At 36.8% G+C, this 24,981-nt stretch overlaps 1 protein-coding gene across 4 annotated transcripts in view; it reads right to left on the bottom strand.

Moving 5' to 3' along the window:
* The window catches only part of Nost (Nostrin), a 231,236-nt gene that overhangs the window by 55,568 nt on the left and 150,687 nt on the right, over positions 1–24,981 (bottom strand). For all 4 annotated transcript variants that reach the window (XM_090384071.1, XM_090384073.1, XM_090384072.1 and 1 more), the window contains one exon: positions 9,927–9,989. In XM_090384071.1, the coding sequence (XP_090240197.1) occupies positions 9,927–9,989 (63 nt within the window). The remainder of the gene's footprint in view (positions 1–9,926; positions 9,990–24,981) is intronic.

The raw sequence follows: 24,981 nt of genomic DNA, 5'->3' as shown, positions 1-24,981 counted from the left end.
TGCAAGTAGAGATAGGGACGTGATAATCCCATTATATAAGGCTTTTGTTAGACCACACTTGGTATACTGTGTTCAAATATGGAGACCGCACCTAAAGAAAGACATCGAGCTTCTTGAAAGGGTGCAAAGCCGGGTAACTCACCTGGTGAGATCGGCAAAGGGGCGTCCTTATGAAGAAAGACTTCGAATATGTGGGTTGCAGAGTTTGGAAACTAGGCACCTTAGATGAGATTTGACTTAGGTGTTTAAGGCTCTGAGAGGCATTAGTAAAATGAATGGGGATGAAATTTTCAAGATTATAAATGATACTAGAACTAGGGAATATAAATTCAAGTTATGGGGGGAAATGTTTAGATGTTTAAGAATAAAACTAAAATAAAACTGCAGGAAGTTTTATTTTAGCCAGAGAGTTAAAAATTACTGGAATAAGTTGCCTGCATGGGTAGTAGAGGCTGACAGTTTGGGGAAATTCAAAGGTCATTTGGATAATACCTTCGGGTGAAGGAAGCACGTAGGATGATAGGTTTAATTTCCTTTTCTTTTATTTTTTTTTATCATTGTTCTATTCGGTTTTTTTTTTTTTTTTTTGGCTGGTGCAGCATAAGCCATAGGCTTCCTTGCACCATGTGGCCATTACTAATACTAATAAAAAGAATTCTGAAAAAACCGTTTGACAAATGATTAAATGGTCAAGATTTTCATTAAAATTATACGGTTAGTAAAATTCTACTTTATTTAATTTAAAATTATAATAATGAAACTAAGGTAAGTCTGAAGTAATTTTATATAATATATTAGATTGATATTTAATCGGTTAGTACATTAGTAATATATCACATCAACCTAAAAAAAAAAAAAATTCAAGTTTGACAAGTTTTCATATTTATCAATAATAATACTGTCTAATTTAAATACAGAGACTTAATTCTATATATACTGACCAATCTCATTATTTATGAAATTAGAAATTATAAAAAAAAAAAATTTTCTCCAGGGAATGACAGAAAAAGTGGTGTTTAAGTATTTCAATATAAAAAAAAAAAGAATCAAAAGCCAAATGTATAAAATGCGATGCAAAAATTACTAATTCTGAAGGATTCAAAGGTGCAATGCTGAATCACCTACAAAACATTCAAAACATTAATGCAAAAAAGGTTAAAGAATTTCCAGAAGACCCTTCACAGCACCCAAAAAACAGCAGCTGCCTATTTAGAATTTGCTGTTGGTAACATCAGTTGATCCCACTGCATAGAATTTAAAAACTGTAAGACTACTGAAAGCAAAAGCCCTTCCCTTTACTCTTGACAGTAGATATGTCTTAAGTATAATTCCACAAGTAACACAGTGATCACTACCAACACAGAGGGTATTTTACCTGCAGATTCTTAACGCATGAAAAATTGCTGCTGATAACATAATCAGATCAAAAATATTACTTCCTCTTATTGCCTCTCTAACATTCTGCTGTAGTAAACAGTCATCCAATAAATCCACAAATATCTTGCTAGTAGGCAAGTGACCAATCCACAAGTTGCAATCAACATATAGAAAGTCAAAATTCCTCATCATAAAACATTCTGATTTACTTGGCCACTATCTCTGTATAGCTGTTTGTTCTACTCATCACAACCAATAGGCCTATAACAGGCTCATTCTCATTTTCCTAGTGCTTAAGTCACACCAAACTATCTAAAGTTTGGTCAACCATGTAAACTAGGTGCACTGCCTAAGATTTAATATGCTTCTTAACTAAGACCAAAAGCACTCCCCTTTGTCTTCTTTCTCTACACATTGTACTCCATATTTAAATTGTGCATTCCTTATATCTGAGTGACAGCATTTCTCAAATATCCCTACAATGTCTGCATTTGATGATTTAATCAGTAATTTAAATGTATCTCATTTATAAAAAAAAATTTTTTATATATATATATATATTTTTTTTTTTTATGTAAACCCCAAACACGAGAGGTATTAGAACCTATAGTATTTGTTGACATTGGACTTTAACTTCTGTAGACTGTAATTTTTAGGAAATACGTATGAAGGAAGGTTGTTCCAGAAAACGGCAGTTGAATGAATAAACAAGGAAGACGAAAAGTTGGTTCTGTGAGTTTGAAGTTGGACAGTAAATGGATGTTGGCTTGTGTGGCACGTGTTCAGACTGTTTTGAAAGAGAGAGTGGGAATCATAGAAGCCAATTCAGAAGAACAGTGCCCATGGAAGTATCTGTAGAAGAGGCATGCAGCAGAAACAGTATGTCTATGAGACAGCAAGTGGAGAGACTCTGTTAGAGATGAATCATTAATTAACCTAACTGCCCTCTTCTGAATGGAATCAAGAAGCCTGAGAGGTTTTGGGGGCACAACCACAGATGCGGGAACAATATTCCATGGCAGGGCGGATTTGCGATTTATACAGAGTAAGCAGCTGTTTGGAAGAAAAGTAACGCCGAGAGCGAAAAAGAAAACCAAGTTTTTTAGATGCAGAGGAAGCAATATTTGTAATGTGCTTGTGCCAAGAGAGATTAGAAATCAGAGTAATCCCCAAAAGAGATATCGACTTGCCTAGAAATCAGAGTACAACCAAAGATACGCATAGGAGCAGAAGAATCTTTTTGCGAGATATAAGACAAGACTGAGTTTTAGAAGAATTTAAATCAACTAAGTTGTCTTTGCTCCACTGGAGAATTACCTGGAGATCAGCATTTAAGGAATTGGTAGAAGATATTTGAGAAGTTGAAGCTGATTGAACAGGAGAAGGTTTCTCAAAATGGAAAGTGGAACGCAATGTACTATCATCGGCAAAACTATGGATAGGATTTCTAGTCAATGGAAGAAGGTCATTAATATACAAGAGGAAAAGAGTGCGGGAAAGAACTGAACATTGGAGGACATCAGCATTAGTGGAGAAGTTAGAAGACAGAGAGCCATCTACCATCACCCCTCAGTGAGTGATCAGACAGAAAACTGGATAACCAATTAATAAAAACAGTTGGCAAACCATAAAATGGAAGCTTGTTTAGAAGACCTTTATGCCAAACACGATCGAAAGCCTTTGAGATATCAAGAGCAACTACTTGCGTTTCACCGAACTTTTCCATTGAATTAGTCCATAAATGGGTAACACATAAGCCAAAATATCACCAGTGGATCAACATTGACGGAATCCACACTGGTGATCATTGATCAGACGGAAGGTTTCTAGGTAGTTTAAGAGTTGGCGATTAATTGATTTCTCCATTACTTTAGAAAGAGTAGAAGTAATTGCAATTCAATGATAATTGGATGGGAGGGATTTGTCACCCTTTTTGGGAACCGGCTGGATATGAGCAAATTTCCAAGCAGAAGGAAAAACACCTTTGGAATAAGAAAGTGAAAAAAGCTGGCAAAGAATAGGAGTAAGTTCAGGAGCACAGGTTTTGAGAACAAGTGGAGAAATAACATCAGGACCTTGAATGAATTCTTAGCATCAAGATTCGTCAAAAGCCTTCTAACATCCTTTTGACGGAAGACCACAGGAGGCATTGAATGGAGCGTGTTGGGAATGGTGGGAGGTGTTTTACCAAGATCCTTAATACACGAGTTGGAAGAAAAATGGGATGCTAGCAGGTCAGCTTTATCCTTGGCTGAAGTGACAACAGAACCATCTGGTTTGGACAGAGGTGGGCAAAAGTTGCGGCCAATAGATTTGGCAAGAGACCAGAATGCTCGGCTACCATTAGGGCAAGAAGCAAGTTTTCTACTCTTAGCCTGTTCAAACTCTAGTTTGGACTGATTAATAACTGCTTTACAATTGTTGCAAGCTTTGGTTTAGGCAGAAAATGAAACTGGAGAATTAGAAACAAGCCAATTACGATATGCAACATTCTTCTCTTAAACAGCTTTAGCACATTTATTGGAAAACCAAGCTTTTGATAAAGGAAGAGATTTTAAATTGGAGTGTGGAATAAAGGATTCCATTCCAACAAGAATAATTTCACTGACACGATCTGAGCAAATGTTGACGTCAGAAGTTTTGAAACAGTAATCTGACCAAGGAAAAGAAGAAAAGAAATCTCGCAGGTCATCCCATTTTGCATTCTCTTGTAATGCCAAACAACATGAGGTTGGGAATAGCCATGAGATAAAGGTTCCATTGGAGAATAGACAATCACCAAGTTGTAATCAAAGGTGCCTAAAGGACCACTCAGAATGAGCGTGTACTTAGAAGGGTTGTTTGTGAGAAAAAGATGAAGCGTATTGGCTGTATGATTAGGATTGTCCGGTATTCTTGTAGGTAAATTAACAATCTGTGCAAGGTCATTAGTAATTGCAAAAGCCACAGCATCTCGACCAGCTGGATTGGTGTGACTAGAAAACCAAAGCCAGCTGGAGTTGTGAACATTAAAATCACCAAGGAAAATTACCTCACTGTTAGGAAAATTGGACTGGAGAAAGTCAAGTTGCAAAGAGAGGAAGTCAAAGAGCTCCAAGTGATTAGTGGAGTTGGGAGAACGATAGAGACAACAGATGAATTTGACACAATGAGGTAGAGGTATTTTAAGCTAGAGAAGATCGAAGAGAGGAGATTCCAAATTGCCAAGTCTCTAACAGGGAATATCAGAACGGACATATGCACAAGTACCACCTTTGAGGCGAAAGGAATCATACAGCGAATAATTTGGGCAACTGAGATGAGCAGTAGTTGAATCAACCAATAACTGAGATTCTGTCAGAAAAAGTACATGGGGTTTGGCCGACTGCAAGTGGAAATGGACATTGTTGAGATTAGAATTGAGACCATATATATTTGTGAAATTAATTAGGAAGTGCTTGGGAGGTTTAGATCTTTTCGCAGATAAGCTTGATCTATTAGTTCGACAATTCATGGTGTATTCAAAAGTAAGAAAAAGTGAATGGGACATGCTATATGAAGTAATGAAATTTTTGGATATGGCGTACACACAGTAAGAATATACCCAGATCCTTGCCATAACGTGGCCTCGACAATGCTCCCCGCATACATACTACTTGGACTCCCTCCAGTCACTATCTGGCAGAGTAGGGGTAGCAAGATGATACACTAGCTGATCCAGAAGCCTCTTAGAGAGTTACAAATAGGTTAGGTCCAGTGTACTAACTAGCAGCAGGCCTGCGAACATCGTTTTAGAGCTGTACCCTCGAAATGTAAGGAATATTGGATCTCGCCACAATGTTCATCATAACCTCAAAAGTCATCAATCATACTGCATGATGGAAGAGATAGGAAGTGTTTACCGGACCTTAGCTCTAGAGACTAAACATGGGTTCCACCACTTCAAGCCTCCAATAAGAAAAGTGGTGGTATTGCACCGGTTGATGAGAGTCATCTAATATATTTGGTCCTTTATGTTGGTTGTCACAGACATTCTCTCAGATATGCCAGACAAGCTGTACTTGCTACCTGGGAGTCTAAAACACTGATGGAACTGAGATTCGGGTGACATTCAAGTCAAGTAGACAATTTCGGCAAGTCCGGACTGTCTGTGACAGCCAAATCCTCTACTTGCACCTTCACGATGGTGGGACTGTTAGTAATCCTGGGTATAACCTCAATGCAGAGGCACACTGTGGATGACAACCCAGGAGTGAACCAACGTAAGCAGGAGTCAAGGTGTGGCACCCACACCACATGGAGGAATGCCACCTCTCTGTGTTACCAAGCAATACCAGGTGGTAGATGACTCATCAACCAGTGCAATACCACCACTATGCTTATTGGAGGCTTGAAGTGGTGGAACCCATGTTTAGTCTCCACAGCTAAGTTCCAGTCAACCCTTCCATCTCTTCCATCATGCAGTATGACTGATAACTTTTGAGGTTATGATGAACATCATGGCGAGATCCAATCTTTCTTACATTTCGAGGGTACAGCTCTAAAACGGTGTTAGCAGTCCGGCCGCTAGTTAGTACAATGGACGGAACCTATTGGTAACTCTTTAGAAAGCTTCCGGATCATCTAGTGTATAATCTTGCTACCTCTACTCTGCCAGATAGTGACTGGAGGGAGTCTGAGTAGTGTTCATGTGGGAAGGCATTGTTGAGGTCACATTATGTTAAAGATCTGGGTATATTCTTACCATGTGTACGCCATATCCAAAATTTTCATTACTTCTTACAGCATGTCCCCCCCCAATTTTTCTTACTATTGAATACACCTTGAATTGTCAAACTAATAGAGTTAGCTTATCTTTTAAAAGATCTAACTAAACCTCCCAAACACTTCTTAGTTCATTTCACAAATATATACATGTTCTCAATTCTAATCTCAACGATGTCCAATTCCACTTGCAGTCTGCAGAATCCCATGTACTTTTTCGGATGGAATCTCAGTTATTGGTTGATTCAACTACTGCTCCTCTCAGTTGCCCAAACTATTTACTGTATGATTTATTTCGCCTCAAAGGTGGTATTTGGTAATTTGAGACGTGGAAATTTGGAATCTCCTCTTTTCGATCTTATCTGGCTTACAATCTCTCTACCTCATTGTGTCAAATTCATCTGTTGTCTTTACCATTCTCCCAACTCCACTAATCACTTGGAGCTCTTTGACTTCCTCTCTTTGCAACTTGACTTTCTCCAGTCCAACTTTCCTAACAGTGAGGTAATTTTCCTTGGTGATTTTAATGTTCACAACTCCAGCTGGCTTCCGTTTTCCAGTCACACTGACCCAGCAAGTCGAGATGCTGAGGCTTTTGAAATTACTAGTGACCTTACACAGATTGTTCATTTACCTACAAGAATACCGGATAATCTAAACCATACAGCCAACATGTTTGATCTTTTTCTCACAAAAAACGCTTCTAATTACACGGTCGTTCTGAGTGGTCCTTTAGGCACCTTTGATTACAACTTGGTGAATGTCTCTTCTCCAATGGAACCTTTATCTAATGGCTATTCCCAACCTCATGTTGTCTGGCATTACAAGAGAATGCAAAATGGGTTGACCTGCGAGATTTCTTTTCCTTGGTCAGATTACTGTTTCAAAACTTCTGATGTCAACATTTGCTCAGATCGTGTCAGTGAAATTATTCTTGTTGGAATGGAATCCTTTATTCCACACTCCAATTTAAAATCTCGTCCTTTATCAAAAGCTTGGTTTTCCAATAAATGTGCTAAAGCTGTTTAAGAGAAGAATGTTGCATATCGTAATTGGCTTGTTTCTAATTCTCCAGTTTCATTTTCTGCCTAAACCAAAGCTTGCAACAATTGTAAAGCAGTTATTAATCAGTCCAAACTAGAGTTTGAACAGGCTAAGAGTAGAAAACTTGCTTCTTGCCCTAATGGTAGCCAAGCATTCTGGTCTCTTGCCAAATCTATTGGCCACAACCTTTGCCCATCTCTACTTCCACCTCTGTCAAAACCAGATGGTTCTGTTGTCACTTCAGCCAAGGATAAAGCTGACCAGCTAGCATTCGATTTTTCTTCCAACTCCTGTATTAGTGATCTTGGTAAAACACCTAACAAATTCCCAACATGCTCCATTCAATGTCTCCTGTGGTCTTCCGTCAAAAGGATGTTAGGAGGATTTTGACAAATCTTGATGCTAAGAACTCATTCAAGGTCCCAATGGTATTTCTCCACTTGTTCTCAAAACCTGCATATGGATAGAAGTAACCCCAGAGGAATGAACCAACTGTCTGGTACTAAACTTAGGGTTGTAGAAATTGAAAACGACCTGGGAGGAATTGTGCAGTCAAATATGAAGTTTCCTGAGCAATGCAGACAGGGTCCAAGAGCAGGTCATGGGGTTTTGTCAATGATATACAAGAATTTTGCTAGCAGGGAAAAGGTGATTGTCCCTCTGTATAAGGCAATGGTCAGGCCATGCCTTGAGTACTGCATACAGGTCTGGAGACTTCATTTTAGGAAGGATGTAGATTTGCTTGAGCATGTACAGAGAAGGGCAACAAGATTGGTGAGGGGAATGAAGGGATCCTCTTACCAAGAGGATTAGAGACTAGGCACCTGTGAGGCAATCTGATTGAGGTGTACAAGGTTTTGAATGGGTTGAGCACACTGAATTCTGCTGGGATTCTTCCACTTGTTCAGATTAAACCTAAGGAGGCAAATTCAAACTGAAGAAAGACAGTTGTAGAATAGATGTGCGAAAATTTGCCTTTAGCCAGTGGGTGGTTAATTGCTGGAACAAACTTCATCTGTCATTGTGGAAGTTGATAGGTTAAATAAATTTAAGGAGGAACTGGATAAACGTTTAGAGGGAATGGTTGTGTGAATTTTTTTGGCTGATGCTACATAAGCTTATACGCTTCCTTTCTTGCATCCCATGTCACTATTACTATTACCTGCACTCCTGAACTTACCCCTGTTCTTTGGTGCTTTTTTTCACTTTTTTATTCCAAAGGTGTTTTTCCTTCTATTTAAAATTTGCTCATATCCAGCCAGTTCTTAAAAAGAGTAACAAATCCCTCCCATCCAATTATCCTCCCATTGCAATTACTTCTACTTTTCTAAACTAATGGCGAAATCAATTAACCACCAACTCTTAAACTACCTAGAAACCTTCTGTCTGCTCAACAATCGCAGGATTCCATCAGTGTCGATCCACTGGTGATATTCTGGCTTATGTTACTCATTTATGGACAAATTCAAAGGAAAAGTTCAGTGAAACACAAGCAGTTGACATCTCAAAGGCTTTCAATTGTGTTTGGCATAAAGGTCTTCTAAACAAGATTCCATCTTATAGTTTGCCAACTGTTTTTTGTAAGTGGTTATCCAGTTTTCTCTCTGATCACTCACTGAGGGTGATGGTAGATGGCTCTCTGTCTTCTAACTTCTTCACTAATGCTGGTGTCCCCCAAGGTTCAGTTCTTACCCCCACTCTTTTCCTCTTGTATATTAATGACCTTCTTCCATTGACTGGAAATCCTATCCATAGTTTTGCTGATGATAGCACATTGCATTCCACTTTCCATTTTGAGAAACCTTGTCCTGCTCAATCAGCTTCAACTTCTTGAATATCCACTACCAATTCCTTAAATGCCGATCTCCAGGTAATTCTCCAGTGGGGCAAAGACAATTTAGTTGATTTCAATCCTTCTAAAACTCAGTCTTGTCTTATATCTCGCAAAAAGGATTCTTCTGCTCCTATGCTTATCTTTGGTGACACTCCGATTTCTAGGCAAAATGATATCTCTTTTGGGGATTACCCTGACTTCTAATCTCTCTTGGCACAAGCACTTTACAAATATTGCTTCCTCTGCATCAAAAAAACTTGGTTTTCTCTTTCGCTCTCGGCATTACTTTTCTTCCAAACAGCTGTTCACTCTGTACAAATTGCAAATCTGCCCTACCATGGAATATTGTTCCCACATCTGAGGCAGTGCACCCAAAACCTCTCTAAGGCTTCTAGATTCCATTCAGAAGAGGGCAGTTAGGTTAATCAATGACTCCTCTCTAACAGAGTCTCTCCACTTGCTGTCTCATAGACACTGTTTCTGCTGCATGCCTTTTCTACAGATACTTCCATGGGCACTGTTCTTCTGAATTGGCTTCTATAATTCCTGCTCTCTCTTTCAAAACAGTCCAAACACATGCTGCCTCCAGCCAACATCCATTTACTGTCCAACTTCAAACTCACAGAACCAACTTTTCATCTTTCTTGTTTATTCATTCAACTGCCATTTTCTGGAACAACCTTCCTTCATACGTATTTCCTGAAAATTAGTCTACAGAAGTTCAAGTCTAATGTCAACAAATATCTTCTTTCATCTCCAACCCAAGCACGGTACTAAGTACTATAGGTTCTAATACCTCATGTTTGGGGTTTTCATAAAAAAAAAAAAAAATAATAATATATATATATATAAAAATAATAATATATACATATAAAAATAATAATATATACACACACAGACACACACACTAAGGTAAACATAATCTTACCTATGTATTTCACTCTCATGTTCCATCTGCGTAGCAACTTCCTGCCATACATTGTGAGTTGTACTATAATAAAAACAAAATCATTCAACTTTTCTTTTTTTTTTTTTTCAAGGATGAGAAATAGCTATACTATAAAAACAATGCTTTGTTATTTTACAAAGAGAATTGCAAAAAAAAGCTACTGATTAGAATCCTTCAGATACTAGCCCGAATGGAAAACTGAACTTATGCAACTGATGTTCTAAATAAAATTTCTAGTAGATATTCATGTTTCATCCTTATCCACAATAAGAAAATTATTAAAGCACCACAAATTAACGTAATGTCTTCAAAACTTAACAAAATCAAATATCAACTTCAAGACAGTTAATAAAAGTAATTTTACACCTAAAACATTCTGTGAGTACTATTAATTTTTAATTATCTAATGTATATACAGTACTTATTTTCAACACACAAAAGAAAACTGATGCTAAATAAATATATATTTTTTTATTCTCAAAAAGGGCTATAATTAAGTTCTTTAACTAGGATTGAATACTACTACAATTGTGTTTCTAGTGACTGATTCTACATAAGTGCAGTATTCATTCAGAAACAAACAGAAGCTTGAGAGATGGTGTCAGAGTATAGAATAACACTAATAAAACACATTAAAATTAAATTAAAAGCTACAGAATTATGGATTGTCCTCATTATCCACATAACAGTCAAACAACTGAATACAACTAGAAAATGCTAAACATCCTTCATAATCATAATATCTATAAGATCTTAATGATCCTATTAGAGCTTAGAAAAGGAAAGTTGGGTTACTTTCAAATAAGTATTGAGGTAGCCAAGACTAAGGCATCGTCAAACAGTATATGTATATTGCGTGAGGAAATTTGAAATAAAGTTGAATATGGTGATGACTAATAACACACACACACACACAAAATTATTAGGGGTGTAAAATTTTTAAATTTTGCACCCCTAATAATTTTATAAATTGAAAAATGGAAGGAACTTAATACTTTTTTAAATAAAAAAGTCTTACTGAAAATGACAGGTAAAAAAAGAATTTTAACATTTTTGCTAACATAAAAATGCATAAGGAAATACTTTCCCAACTACCCTGTAATTAATAGTACAGACCATACAGAAAAAGTAATTGTTAAATGGCTTGTCAAAATATTCTTCATTTGTCTTCAAGAAAGGAGATTAAAAACCATAGATACAGAAACTTCAATACACCCAAGTACAATAGAGAGAAATAACTTAATTTTCACAGACTGCATTCAGTGCCCTTTTCATGTTCTTTTTTTAACATGCCAAAATCAACGAGAACAAGATGCATGACCAAAACCACACTGTGAAAACCAGACCATTAAACAGACAGTGAGATTTCTGTCTCACTGACACACCTCATAAGATTTGTCAGTAATGCAGACATACTTCTCATCCTTACTTTTTTTACATGGAAAAAGGGCCATACTTACTAAGCTCTTTATAATTTACTTAAAATAAAGCAAGGGATAAAAGAGGCCTCTTTTCTCAGGATTCATTATGACAAGGAATTTCAGCTTTTACTGAAAAGCAGTTTTAAGTATTGAGGTAGCCAAGACTAAGGCATCGTCACATTGAAAATAAGTTAAAATAAATATTACACCAAGAGCTTTCGGACATAAGTTGCTCTTGCTCAGTTGGAATATGCATTAATACAAAACTAATAAAGAATGCCATAGCCCAGTTGGTGGTCAAGCAAGGTGAACTGCATGACACAGGTGCAGACAACAATTAGCAGTTGGAAGTAGAGGCTTGTGGTTGTAACTGCAAAGCTTGGGTTTGCTGCATGTGCCAATGATTATCATTCAGAAGGATGGTTGGTTCAATAATGGGATGGACACGACCTCCTCTGTTCTGGTTAAAATAATCACAACAACATGAAATGTGGAATGATTCTAACCAGATGCGGCAATGGTACTGATGAGAATGGTCAATAATCTTAATGTCACGCCATGGGTCGATGTCATGCTGGGTCGACCAGAAGTGTTCCACGATCGCCGAGTACTCTAAATCAGTGGAGCAGATAGCTCTCTCTTGCTCTGAGACTATCTTTGAGCCTCTTTGCAGATTCACCAATGTAGCAGCCAGTGCAGTCATGGCAGGAAATGTGGTACACCAAACTGCTCTGCAAGAGGGAGAGGGGAAATCTGTGTCTTTACTCTCGAGACAAGGGACCGCAATTTCCTGCCAGAGGCTGCAAGCACTTTATCCCGTAACTCCATAAGACCTTTGAGAGTTGTGACAAGTTCGGGTAGTATAAAACAAAGGTCGAGGTGGGGTCACCATTATGCAAGGTCCTAGGGTTTGCTGCGTGGTCACGGGTCTGCAGGTCGCATTTATCTAATGCACTGGTAGGGTAACCGCACTTGGCCAGATCTGCCTTTACTCTAGTGATCTCAGCATGCCTCTCATCCACAGAACTGGAGTGGGTCCAGGCAAGGGTTACTAGGGCTTGCGGTGTACTAAGAAGCTGACTGTGAACATGTGCTGACCGATGGTAAATTGGCCAGCAGACACTGGTCTGCAATGGACTGAGGTCCTTAGATGCAGGCCCTCACACTGAACAAGGGTATCCAAAAATGGAATATATTTTTTTTTTAAATATCTTTTTTTATGATGCAAAAAAAGATTTTTGATTTTTTTTTTTTTTTTGATTTGGTAGTTGTTGGCGCATCGGCTTCTGTGGCCATATTGCACCTCCCAAGGTTTTTGCAGTACTTTGATCCAAGCCCGAGGCGGGAATCGAACCCGCGACCTTTGGGTTGCCGGGCAGGTACTTTACCCACTCGGCTAGCCCGGTCGGCAAAAAAAAAAAAAAAAAAAAAAAAGATAGTCAGGGCATTCAATACCTAGAGCCTTACAAGTGTACTGCAGTCAAAACATTGAAGAAATAAACAGTTGCCATCCTACCATAGAATATATATCCAACCAGATTCCCCACATAAAATCATAATTGAAAGAGAAACAAAATAAATTGCAATCTCCCCAACAGCCATTGCTGATAAATATAGAAAAATATAGTAAAGTCACTTAACCATGTCTATATTTTTAAAATTAACAAATCATTAAATATTTCAAATTAATTAGGTATTCATTCTAGATGGTATTTTTATGGCAATCGGTTAAAAAAAAAAAAAAAAAAAAAAAAAAAAAACTTTGCTCACCTATTATTGAGTTTAATAATGAATTAGCATTAGTAGAGGTATACGATGCAAGAAAGCATGTTTATGCAGCATTAGCCAAAAAAAAAAAAGCTCCGATTTCACCCCTCCATTCGTTCCAAACACCTGTCCAGCTCATCCATACATTTATTTAGGCTATCAACTTCCACAAAAAAAGATGGAAGTCTGTTCCACCTATCAACCAGCTGCTGGCTAAAGGCAAACTTCCACACATCTATCCTACAACTATCTTTCCTCAATTTGAATTTATGCCCTCTCAGGTGATTATTCTGAGCAAGAAGAACAATCCCATCATCATTGAGCATGCTCAAACCATTCAAGGCTTTATACACCTCAATCAGATCACATCACAGGTGCCTAATCTCCAGACACTGTAATTTGCAAAACTTAAGCCTTTCTCCGTTAAGAGCAACCCTTTGTCCCATTCACTAATCTTGTTGCCCTTCTCCATACTCATTCCAAGAGCTCTACATCCTTAAAATGAGACCTCCAGACCTATATACAGTAAAGGTGAAGCGTGACCATCGCCTTATACAAGAGGATAATCACCTCCTTCTCCCTGCTAGAAAAATTGCTGTATATCATTGACAAGACATTATGAGCTACTCTTGCAGACCATCTTCACTGCTCAGAAAACTTCATATCTGACTGCACAATTAACCCCAGGTCCTTTTCATTCTCTACCACTGTCAGTGTAGTACAATACAGTTGACACGTTATTCTGGGGTTACTGCTTCCCATATGTAGTACACTGGACTCCCGCTAGTCCGAACTATTTGGGACCGAGCCCTGTTCGGATTAGCAGAATTTCGGATTAGCCGAATAACGTACCCCAGATTTTAAAATGAATAAGGAGTGAGTGACGTTGATAACTTGAAGTAATGCTTCAGGAAATCACAAGCTACCTTTGATGATGATCATTAAATCAGCGAAGCCGAGAGCGCTTTTAAAAATATGAACATTAACAATCTTCCAGTTCATTACAAAAGTCAAAAAAAAAGCTTGGATGAACGGACAGCTTTTCATTGAGTGGTTTCATAATCAATGTCTCAGCAGTGAAACATTTCAGCAATGAAAATGATTTGCCACCTCGCGCCATTCTCCTCATAGACAATGCGCCATCCCACCCAGACGTTTCCGAGTTTACATCAAGGGATATAAAGGCAGCTTTCTTACCGCCTAATGTAACACCGTTATTACAGCCCATGGACCAGGGGGTGTTACAGTCTATCAAGCTTGCATACAGAAAGAAATATCTTAGGTCCTTGATAGAAGATAACACCAATTCACTTTCTTTACATGAGAAAATGAAACATGTGAACTTAAAAGATGTTGTATATTGGGTTGCTGAGCTGTGGGAGAGTGTAACCGGTGGCAAAACATAGAATCTTCTAATCGATTTTCATCGTTACGTCAAAAGAAACTAACAGAGTTTGTTACTTCTGAAAAATGGCTTTTGTTCCTGTTTTGGTGTATAAGTATTGATCTGTAGTTTTAATAGGCCATGTCAAACACTGATTTATTAATTTTGTATTAGTACAGTACTACAATAAAATACAAATTTTTTGTGGAATTCTAAATGTCTTTGTACCATTAATACCATTTAAATTTAACGTATTTAACATATATTTTGCGAACTAAAAAATTTCCTCTCCGCTGACCGAAACGTGTTCGGATTAGGCGGATGTTCGGATTACCGGGGTTCGGATTAGCGGGAGTGCACTGTACTTTATATTTGTCAATGTTACACTTCATTTCCCACTTCTCAGCTCAACTTTTCCAGATCCTGTTGCAGCAGCATACTGTCATTAAACACCCTGCCAACCTTTGTATCATCTGCAAACTTGGACATTAAGCCTGATATACCATCATCAATATCATTTATAAATACAGAAAACAACAATGGACCGAACACTGAACCCTGAGGGACTCCACTAATAACATTAGTCCACAAAGAGCAGTGTCCATTGATTACCACTGTCTTCTCCCACTCAACCATCCCTTTATCCATAGCAGCAATTTGCCTCCAATGCCACACTGCTCCAATTTGTGCAGCAGTCTTCCATGTGCAACAGTATCAAAATCCTTCTAAGATTCAAATATATGATATCAAAGTTATTCCCTGCACCCAGTTGCTTTGTGACCACATCAGAGTATCCAATAAAATTGGTCACAAAAGGCTTCCACTTAACAAACCCATGCTGTGTCCGAGCTATAACTGAAGTCTTGTCTAGATGATCCTGCAGTGCTTCTTTAACCAGTACCTCCATTAATTTTCCTGGAACAGAAGTTAAACTAACAGGTCTATAATTACTTGTGTCACCATTTGATCCTCCTTTGTGAATTGGGGTATTTCCACATCTCCAGTCCATGGGTACCTACCCCGAGTCCAGGGAAGCTCTCATTATTATGACTAAGGGTTTGCTTACTTCCTTCACTGCCTCCTTTAATATAACTAGATAGATCCCATCCACCCCAGGTGTCTTTCTTATGCTTATCTTCTACAATTTCTCCTCCACTTTACTCTCAGTTATTACAAAATCATTTAGATCAATGCCAGAGTTTAGATCACCTCTGGCATTCCCCTCCCTGAATAACTCCTCATGTGTGAATGTAGAGGCAAAATAATCATTTAGTTTGTTAGCCACCTGAGCAGGATCATCAACAGTTGAACCATCGATATCCAGTGGACCAAACTGATTCATCCCTTTCCTTCTAGAGTTTACATACATACATAAACTCGTTGCTGTTTTTTTTCTCTGCATCCTTTGCCAAAGATTTCTCATAATCTGCATTTGCCTGTCTGACCTCCTTTGTGACTTGGTTACAGACCAGCTTATATCTACTGTAGGCTTCCATGTCACACATTAATTTATATGTATCCCATGCATTTTTCTTCTCTACCACATGCCTCATTAGTTCATCTGACATCCATTTAGGTCTAACCTTGAACAATATTTCTTAGTTGGTATGTAAAGCCTAGTAGCTTCCAAGATTAATTCTTTGAATGATTCCCATTTTAAATTTGCTGTTGGTAACATCATCAGTTGGTTCAACCATATAGAATTTAAATACTGTCTCAGACCTCTGTAATCGCCTTTACGAAAGCAAAAACCCTTTCCTCTACCCTTGATGGTAGTTACCTCTGAGTAAATCCCACTTCAGCACACTGTGATCACTGCCACCTATTGGTTCCTTTATCTGCAGATTCTTAATGCATGAAGAATCACTACTGATAATCATTTCAAGAGTATTACTCCCTCTAGTTGCCTCCCAAACATGCTGCTATAGAAAACAATCATCCAATTAATCCATAAAAGCCTTGCTAATGTGCAAGTGACCAAACGCAAATTCAAGTCAATATCCGGGAAACCCAATTATAAGACTGATTTACTGGCCCACTATTTCCCTGTACAGTTTTTTATTATACTCAGGGTCATTAGGCTATAACACACTCCTACTCTCAATTTTGATTTCCCAGGGCTTATGTCACACCAAACTGACTTGACACTGCACTGTCCAGCCATGTCGACTAGCTGCACTTCCTTGGATTTTATGTTTCTCAACTAATAGCATAACCCCTCCTCCCTTCCTATCCTGTCTATCCTTCCTGTATACATTGTATTCCCCAAATTCCATTTCTGCATTCCTTATATCTGTGTGACACCACATTTCTGATATACCAACAATATCTGCCTTTGATGTTTTGACCAACACCTCAAATTCATTAAATTTATTTACCAAACTCCTAGCATTGGTGTACACGCAAGTATACATGCACTTGTTCCTATTCTTAGCTACCCTAACACAACACATGTGTTTCCTTGTACCACAAGGATTCCCAGTAGTCTCTGAAATCCCCTGCATCTTGTTTTCCAGGCTGCTACTCATTCCAATAGAAGCAGTACAAGAATCACTTTCACCTCTGCCAATGGCTACTGTAATCTTTTAATCCGGGTATCCACCCCCCCCCCCAAGCTAGCAGTTTTCCGGCCCACCTAGCACTGCCCCAATAGTATCAAGCAAATATTCTTGCCCCCTTTCTATTTAAGTGTATCCCATCCCTGTAGAAGCAGTCTCTACTGTTAACAAGCACAGACCAGGCTGAGAAAAATTCTACCCCTTGAACCTTGCACAATCGCTCCAGGGCCGAATTGATCGACATAGCTCTCATCATATACTCCCTCTTATAGTGTCTGGGCAGAATTGCAGACACTTTTAAATTCAACCCTAATTCACGGCTTTTTTCAACAGTGACCTGTATTTGTTAAGTAATTCCGCCAGTCTCCTACTCTTAATATCATTAGTGCCAAAGTGTACAACAATATCAACTTTTGTGCCGTTAAAAGATGATATCTGCTCTACAACATCATCAGCCTTTGCCCCTGGCAGACATACCCCGGTCCTATTCCACCTATCCTTTTTACACAATATGTTCCTCGAGGAAACTACTAGTTCTTGTGGGAACAGCACATTCTGCCTTGGGGATTGCCATTGTGTTATGTGATTTTCAAGTGCAAGCTCTGGCGTTGATGTGGGCAGCTGAGAGCTTGATGGGCCCCTCAATTTATATCCTTCAAGGGCATCCACCTTGTCCTTCAATTTTTCACATAGGCCCATAGCAATGCTAAGTTGTTACCTGATTTACTCACACTACTTACATCGCACGCACACAGACATTCCCCTTGGCAATATCACGTCCCGTACCTGATTGCTCCACAAACATCAAGCAAGCAGAGCATTTTAAAACGCTGTAATTCAGAGGGCAACTGTCTCTCTCAGTTCTGCCCTGAGCCACAGCACTCCCATTAGCTTGAGCCTTTTGCTTTGCTGCTCTGAGTCATGATTTCAATTCAATTGCAGTACAAAATTATAATCCTTAACTTATATCCCGATGCAGTTATAACACTATACAGCAAACCCCCGCTATTCGCGGGGGTTACGTTCCTGAGAAATGCTGCGAATACCGAAAACGCGAATACCGAGTTATGGCTCCCATAGTAATAAAGGGGTTCCGTTCCAAAGGATGAAATATATAAGAAAAACTAGTCTAAAATTTTGTCTATGTATGTATTATATGTACCTTCATAATATGACTATGTACACAGACAGTACATAGTGAAATGCAAGCATATGGCATCAAAATGAAAATAAGAAACAATTTAATATTAAATGTAATATTTATTAGAAATTTCAAACAAATCTTTCAAACCAGCGTCTTTGCTAGCTAAACAACTTATCCCGCCAGTGCTATCACCTGTTTCGCTAAAGTGTTGATAAAGGAGTTTTGCCATTTCACGAAAGATTAGTGAACTTAACGGAATTTTATTTTGAGTTCGGTCTTCTATCCACAGATTTAAAGCTTTTTCCATTTTTTCTAATTTAACATCACGAGTTACAGAGCAAATTTTTGAAGCAATTAGCGCATTTTCACGGACACTACGGCGGATTTTTTCTTCCGATTTCTTGATTGATCGTACCGTCGACTCATTGATTTTATAATGTTTTGCCACTGAGGAGACACTTTCATCATTAGAAATTTTATCTAATAACTCAATTTTATTCGCTAATGTTATCACCTTCTTTGATCTTTTCACATTTCCCTTGTTATTCGTAGCCATATTTTTGTACGGGTTAGAAAGAACTTGTCCACAATAAAGTCACTTTCTTCCATTAACACACTCGAAAAAGTGTTTTATACTGCAAAACGGTAGATTTATCACTTTTGTAAGCATATCAATTTATAAATTCATTCAATTTATAAGCATATAAATTAAAAGCAAACGACGAAACCTTCCATTAAAAGCACATAACACATACTAAACAAGGATTAGCGAGAAACATCCACGCTCGCGATTTTGTCACCCCTCTCCCCCCACCCACTGAGCGCTGTTTTTACCGGGAAAGATAATTTAGCCATGCCCATGTTTTTTTATGGTGGAAAATGTTCACGGCGCTTTAAAATTCACATTTTTTTAGGTTTCATTTTATATTAAATCAGTGACCGCGAATAGCAGGGGTTTACTGTATATATATATATATATATATATATATTTTTTTTTTTTTTTTTTTTTTTCAGTATCAAGTGTTATCTCAGAATTTCGTTATAACTTTTGTATAAAGTTATGTATTAATTAATAATGTTACATTGTAAAATCTAAGTCATTATATGTATTTAGTTAAAAAAGTACAATTTAATTAATAATGAAGTTCAACAAGATTAATAAATTTTACTGATTAATCGGTAATACTATATACTATACTAAGCTATCGCTATCTAGTACGGGATATAACGTTGTATTGTATAACAATGGCAGCAAGTTACGAACAGTAAATCTATGGACAATAAGTATTAATTAATTTCCAAAATCTCACTAACTAAATTCAGAATAAACCAAGGATCTTGACTAGGTCTATAAGCTACTTATAGAAAATAATATAATATAACAATTAAGTCAATAAAGCAGCTAAATATAGCTAAAAACTTCGCGTTCGCCAGTGCTGCAAAAACTTGTAAAACACGTGGATTGAATACCCTTACCGATACTAAGTAATAACCTACAAAATCTCTATCGAAGTTAAAAATTAAATTAAGTATCGTACTAGGAATACAAAGCTACTTCTAGAAAATAAATTAATGTCAATTTAAGTCAATAAAACAGCAAAAATATAAAAAAAAAACTTCTCTATTTTCTGGAGCTGTAAAAACTTTACCTGCAGAAGGCTACTCTCGTTCTAATCATCATACTAGAAAGTGGAAACTTTTACCACTTCTCTGTTGTCCAACGTCAAGTATAACAAACATTACTGGACATGCCTACAATGTTATATAGTTTGATGTTGATTGGCAAGTAATGTTCTAAAAATTTTAATTTCATTGACTATCAGAAGTTCATAGGACTTGTTAAAAAAAAAAAAAAAAAAAAAACCACAATGCAAACAAAATTTTGCTTATGTACAAAAAAGAAAGGTGGCAACTGAGGACAAAGTCATGGTCAAATTTCTCTCCAGGTCATTTTCACTCAACTTTTTTTTACAAGTTTAATTATATTCCCACAGTGAAGTGAATTGGCGCAGAAGTTATGCAACACTACTTATGCCAAATTACTGACAAAATTATGAGGTTTTGTAACTGTTTCCAAGCAAACTGTACACCACAGGAATAAAATTTAGCAGGAGATATTTTATCCCAAGACAACTACATATTTGAAAGAGTTGCAGTGCTCAAGCATTCTAGTATCATCTGGCAGTTGAAGTCAGATAACTGTAATCTGCCTCATGCTGAGACCCTTGGTTAACCTTAGGATTGTCTCCTAGAACTGCCTCCATATCAGGATATCACATTTTGGTATAATCAGGACCACAGTTACCTGTATGTGTGATTGGCCTACTTCCCTCCAGCTTGGCATGTGTACATAATTGAACTGAGTGACATATGCTTGTTTGAATCAATTACTTAATCTATGTGACAATATTTGTTCGGTTTACAATATACAAATATCAAATCATTGCTATGGTGCAACTTTTGTCCACAGGTGTATTAATTTATCAACTAAATCTCAGTGTTACTGAAATTGAAATGAACATGTATTCAGTGCTGTAGTCATAACATTAGAAGAGGGTATACTCTATGAATGTTACAAAAATCAGAGTATACTGTGCATATCAGGCTTATTAATTGAATTCACTTTGGTCGCATTGAATAAAACAAGCAATTTTTAAACATAATTTTCTGTATTTTGGTAATCAGCATATGAAAAACTTCTGATAGTTAATGAAATTAATTTTTAGAACATCACTTGCCAATCAACATCAAACTATACAACATTGTAGGCATGTCCAGTAATGTTTGATATACTTGATGTTGGACAACAGAGAAGTGGCAAAATTTTCCACTTTCTAGTATGAAGATATACTACTTCTTAGTCTCTCAACTTAGCTTTCCCATAAACAACATTCCCTGAGATGTTCCAGTAGAATTCTACACTGAAAAATCGCTTGGAGTAAAAATTAAATCACAAGGAAGTCAATTTGTTAGGGTAATAGTAATAAATTAACATTTATGTATAAATGTTATTTATTATATGAAATCTGTACTACATTAATATAATTTTAAAAATTCTTATTTGTTAAGAAGTAAATAATGAAAACTGACTGCATAGATGTTTACGTTTTTATTATTATTTAAAAATATTCCATAAAACCTCGTGTGATGCTTTTTCATCAGAGCAAACTCTTGATCTTGAATCAGTGGCCAAATGATAATTTATCAAACATACTTTTTGGATTGAATTGTTCAATAGGTGGTTAATAGACACGAGACAGGCCACATTTTAAATTAGCAATGATGCCCTTAAATCTGTTTTAATATTAGTCATTAAACTGTAGCCTCTCCCAAACACTCAGTTGTTGAGCAAGGCAACGTTGAAATTGTTTCAAAAACAGGTTTTAAAGTTTCTGGCATAACTCAAACATTTTCAGTGCAGTCTCTCAGTCCTCTAATTGCTCGTATTTTGTCTAGGTCAAAGCAAAGACAGATACATTTTATTTCTGCTTCTCCATAAAGCATGTCTTCTGTTTTTACATTTATTGGATCTAGCACAAAAATATCTAAGAAGTTGTTCATTCTCATTGTTATGTCTTAATTTCATTCTATCAATCATGCTTTGGATGAACTGTTTGTAATTAATAGATATGATTTTGTAATTATAAACTAAAGGTATATCTTTAAATAATAAATCATCATTTGATTTTAATGCTAATTCAGTTTTTTCATCAGGATGATCTTTGAAACTTTGACAGTTCTATTTATTAGATGTTCAGCTTTTGGTAGCAATGCTGTTCAAAACTGAAGTTCTATCAGTAAAATAGACAATTCTTGAAGAATGTCATACATAAGTCCCAAATCTAAAACAAATTCAGGACTTGCAAATCTTTTCAATAAGCCTGTTTAAGTATATTTTAAATTTGGATTGGCAGATGACTTTTTAAAATGGCAATGAAAAGATTCATGATTCCTATATGCTTTTCACAGTACTGAAACTGCTCAAAATCCAGCATACTCCAAGAATACTGTATGTCCACTTTTCTTAAACTTCATTCCTAATTTGTGACAAGCATTTTCAAGAGTCCAACAATTTTTAGTAGACTGGCCATATAAAATGAAAAGTATGTCCAAAAATGTTTTAAAATTATTTATTCTACTTATGTCTTTAATGACATCTGACAGACAATTTTAATCTATGATTAAGGAAGTGTGCCAAGTGAAAATGTTCGGATAGCTTTGTCAAAGCCAAAGCTACTACACCAGAATGTTTTCCTGCCATAACACTAGCTCTATCAGTAGCAAGCAATTAATTTTTTTTTTAAATAGTCTTAGTCTAAACCGTGGATTTTTAAAGTCTGAAAAGGGTTTTTTTTTTTTTTTCCTCTCAATGTGCTCAATCTTGAGATTCTAACTCACATATCAAGAAACATATGTTTCTTCTGGATTTTCTCCACTATATATGCTTTCAGATAAATTAATGTGGATTTGTTGCTTAAGCTTGTGGATTTGTCAATGAGTACACTTAATTTTGAAATTTAAGGAAACAATTCAGGAAATCATCTGTTCTCTCATTTCTTTTAAAATGATTTATTACATTCACTGCAGAATACTGAGAGTGAAAAATTGAACCAAGACCTAGACCATTTATCTTTTGTAATTTAATAACATCTTCTTGATCAGAAAATGGTAGATTTTTCTTCACTATATAGCAAGCAGTTCTAAATTTTTTACTGGGTTTTTCTGCTACAATAACCCTGCATTCACATTTACCTCCAAACATTTTTCTTGTCCTTCCTTAGGTATATTTTCAGCTATTTTGTGACCTTTGAAATTAATATGCTTCTTAATTTTACTTCAAAGATTAGACAGCTTACTGCTTCAATCTTTTCCAGCTGCTTCAATTAAATGGTTACTCTATTCTTCAGAAATTCATGTCTTTTTTTTTTTTTTTTTTTGAAGCACTTTTAATGTTAGTACAAATACTACATCCAAGTTTACCATTTGAACTTTCAAGCCATGTATATTTATTTTTAAACTCAGAATACTGGAAATTCACAATTCATCTGGCCATGTTCCTTCTTGCTGTACAGTTATGTTTGTGCCTGTTGAGTGTCTAATTTCCACATCCACTATCTTTTCTTTTTTATTACTTTTAAAATGTTTATCTTTAGGCACTGTATCAATCCTCAGATTTTCTTTTATTAAAACTTCCCGTTTTTAACCATTGATCCACGCTAAAAAAAGTAAATTTAAAAAATTTTAAAAAATACAAATCTATCAATTTTAATAGAAAAATGTGTCTATAAAAATAATTAATTGGTCGATAAGGGAAAAATTGAATTATAGAAAAACTGGAAAATTCTAAATTCCATAAATTAGCATTAGTAGAGGCACATGACATAAGAAAGCAAGCTTATACAGCATCAGCCAAAAAAAAAAAACCTTCTCATTTTGCTGATCCATTCATTCCAAATGTTTGTCTAGTTCTGCCTTGAATTTATTTAAGGCTCTATCGACTTCCACAACAACAGATGGAAGTTTCTTCAAGCAATCAACTACACGCTGGCTAAAGGCAAACTTCCACACATCTATTCTACAATCGTCTTTCCTCAGTTTGAACCTATGCCCCCTCAGGTTTGTAATCTGAGCAATTAAACCTGCTCAATCCATTCAAGGCCACCTCAATCAAATTGACTCGCAGGTGCTTAGTCTCCAGAAGCTGCAATTTGAACTTAAGCCTTTCTTCATAAGACCACCCCTTTGTTCCCTTCACCAGTCTTGTTGCCTTTCTCTGTACTAATTCTAGCAACTCTACATCCTTCCTAAAATGAGGCTTCCAGATCTGTACACAGTACTCAAGGTGTGGCCTGACTACTGCCTTATACAAGGGGATAATCACCTCCTTATCCCCTTGCAAAATTCCAGTATATCATTTACAAGATGCCATGACCTACTCTGGCAGCCTGTCTGCACTGTTCAGAAAACTTCATATCTGACTACACAATTACCCCAAGGTCTCTTTCATTCTCCACTACCCTGAGTGTAACACCACATAGTTGGTACATTTCTCTGGTGTTACTCCTACCCATATGCAGTTCTTTGCATTTGTCAATGTTAAACTTCAGTTGCCACTTCTCAGCCCATCTACCCAATTTTCCAGATCCTGTTGCAGCAGCATACTGTCATTACTGTTATTAACAACCCTGCCAACCTTTGTATCATCTGAAAACTATGACATTAAGCTTGATATACCTTCATCAATATCACTGATAAAAATATACAAAACAACAATGGGCCTAAACCGAATCCTGAGGGACACCACTAATAACATTAGTCCACGTAGAGCAGTATCCATTGACCACTACTGTCTTCTCCCACTCAACCATCCTTTTATCCATTGTAGCAACTCACCTTTAATTCCATACTGCTCCAATTTGTACAGTAGTCTTCCATGTGCAATAGTATCAAAAGCTTTCCTGAAATAGAAATATATGATATCAAAATTATTCTTTGCATCCAGTTCCTTTGTGACCACATCATAGTATCCAATCAAATTGGTCAGACAAGACTTCCCCTTGACAAACCCATGCTGTGTCTGAATTATTGCTGCAGTCTTGTCTAAATGATCCTGCAATGCTTCTTTAACCAGTGACTCCATTATTTTCCCTGGAACAGAAATCAACCTAACAAGTCTGTAATTACTTGTGTCACCCTTTGATCCTTCTTTGTGAATTAGAGATACATTTGCACATCTCCAGTCCGTGGGGGCTTCCCCCAA

This window comes from Mastigoproctus giganteus, chromosome 10, assembly GCF_048544385.1.
Source record: "Mastigoproctus giganteus isolate SK-2022 chromosome 10, ASM4854438v1, whole genome shotgun sequence".
NCBI classification, from domain to species: domain Eukaryota; kingdom Metazoa; phylum Arthropoda; class Arachnida; order Uropygi; family Thelyphonidae; genus Mastigoproctus; species Mastigoproctus giganteus.
The sequence above is the reverse complement of the archived record's forward strand: the minus strand, read 5'-3'. Positions and strand labels throughout refer to the sequence as shown.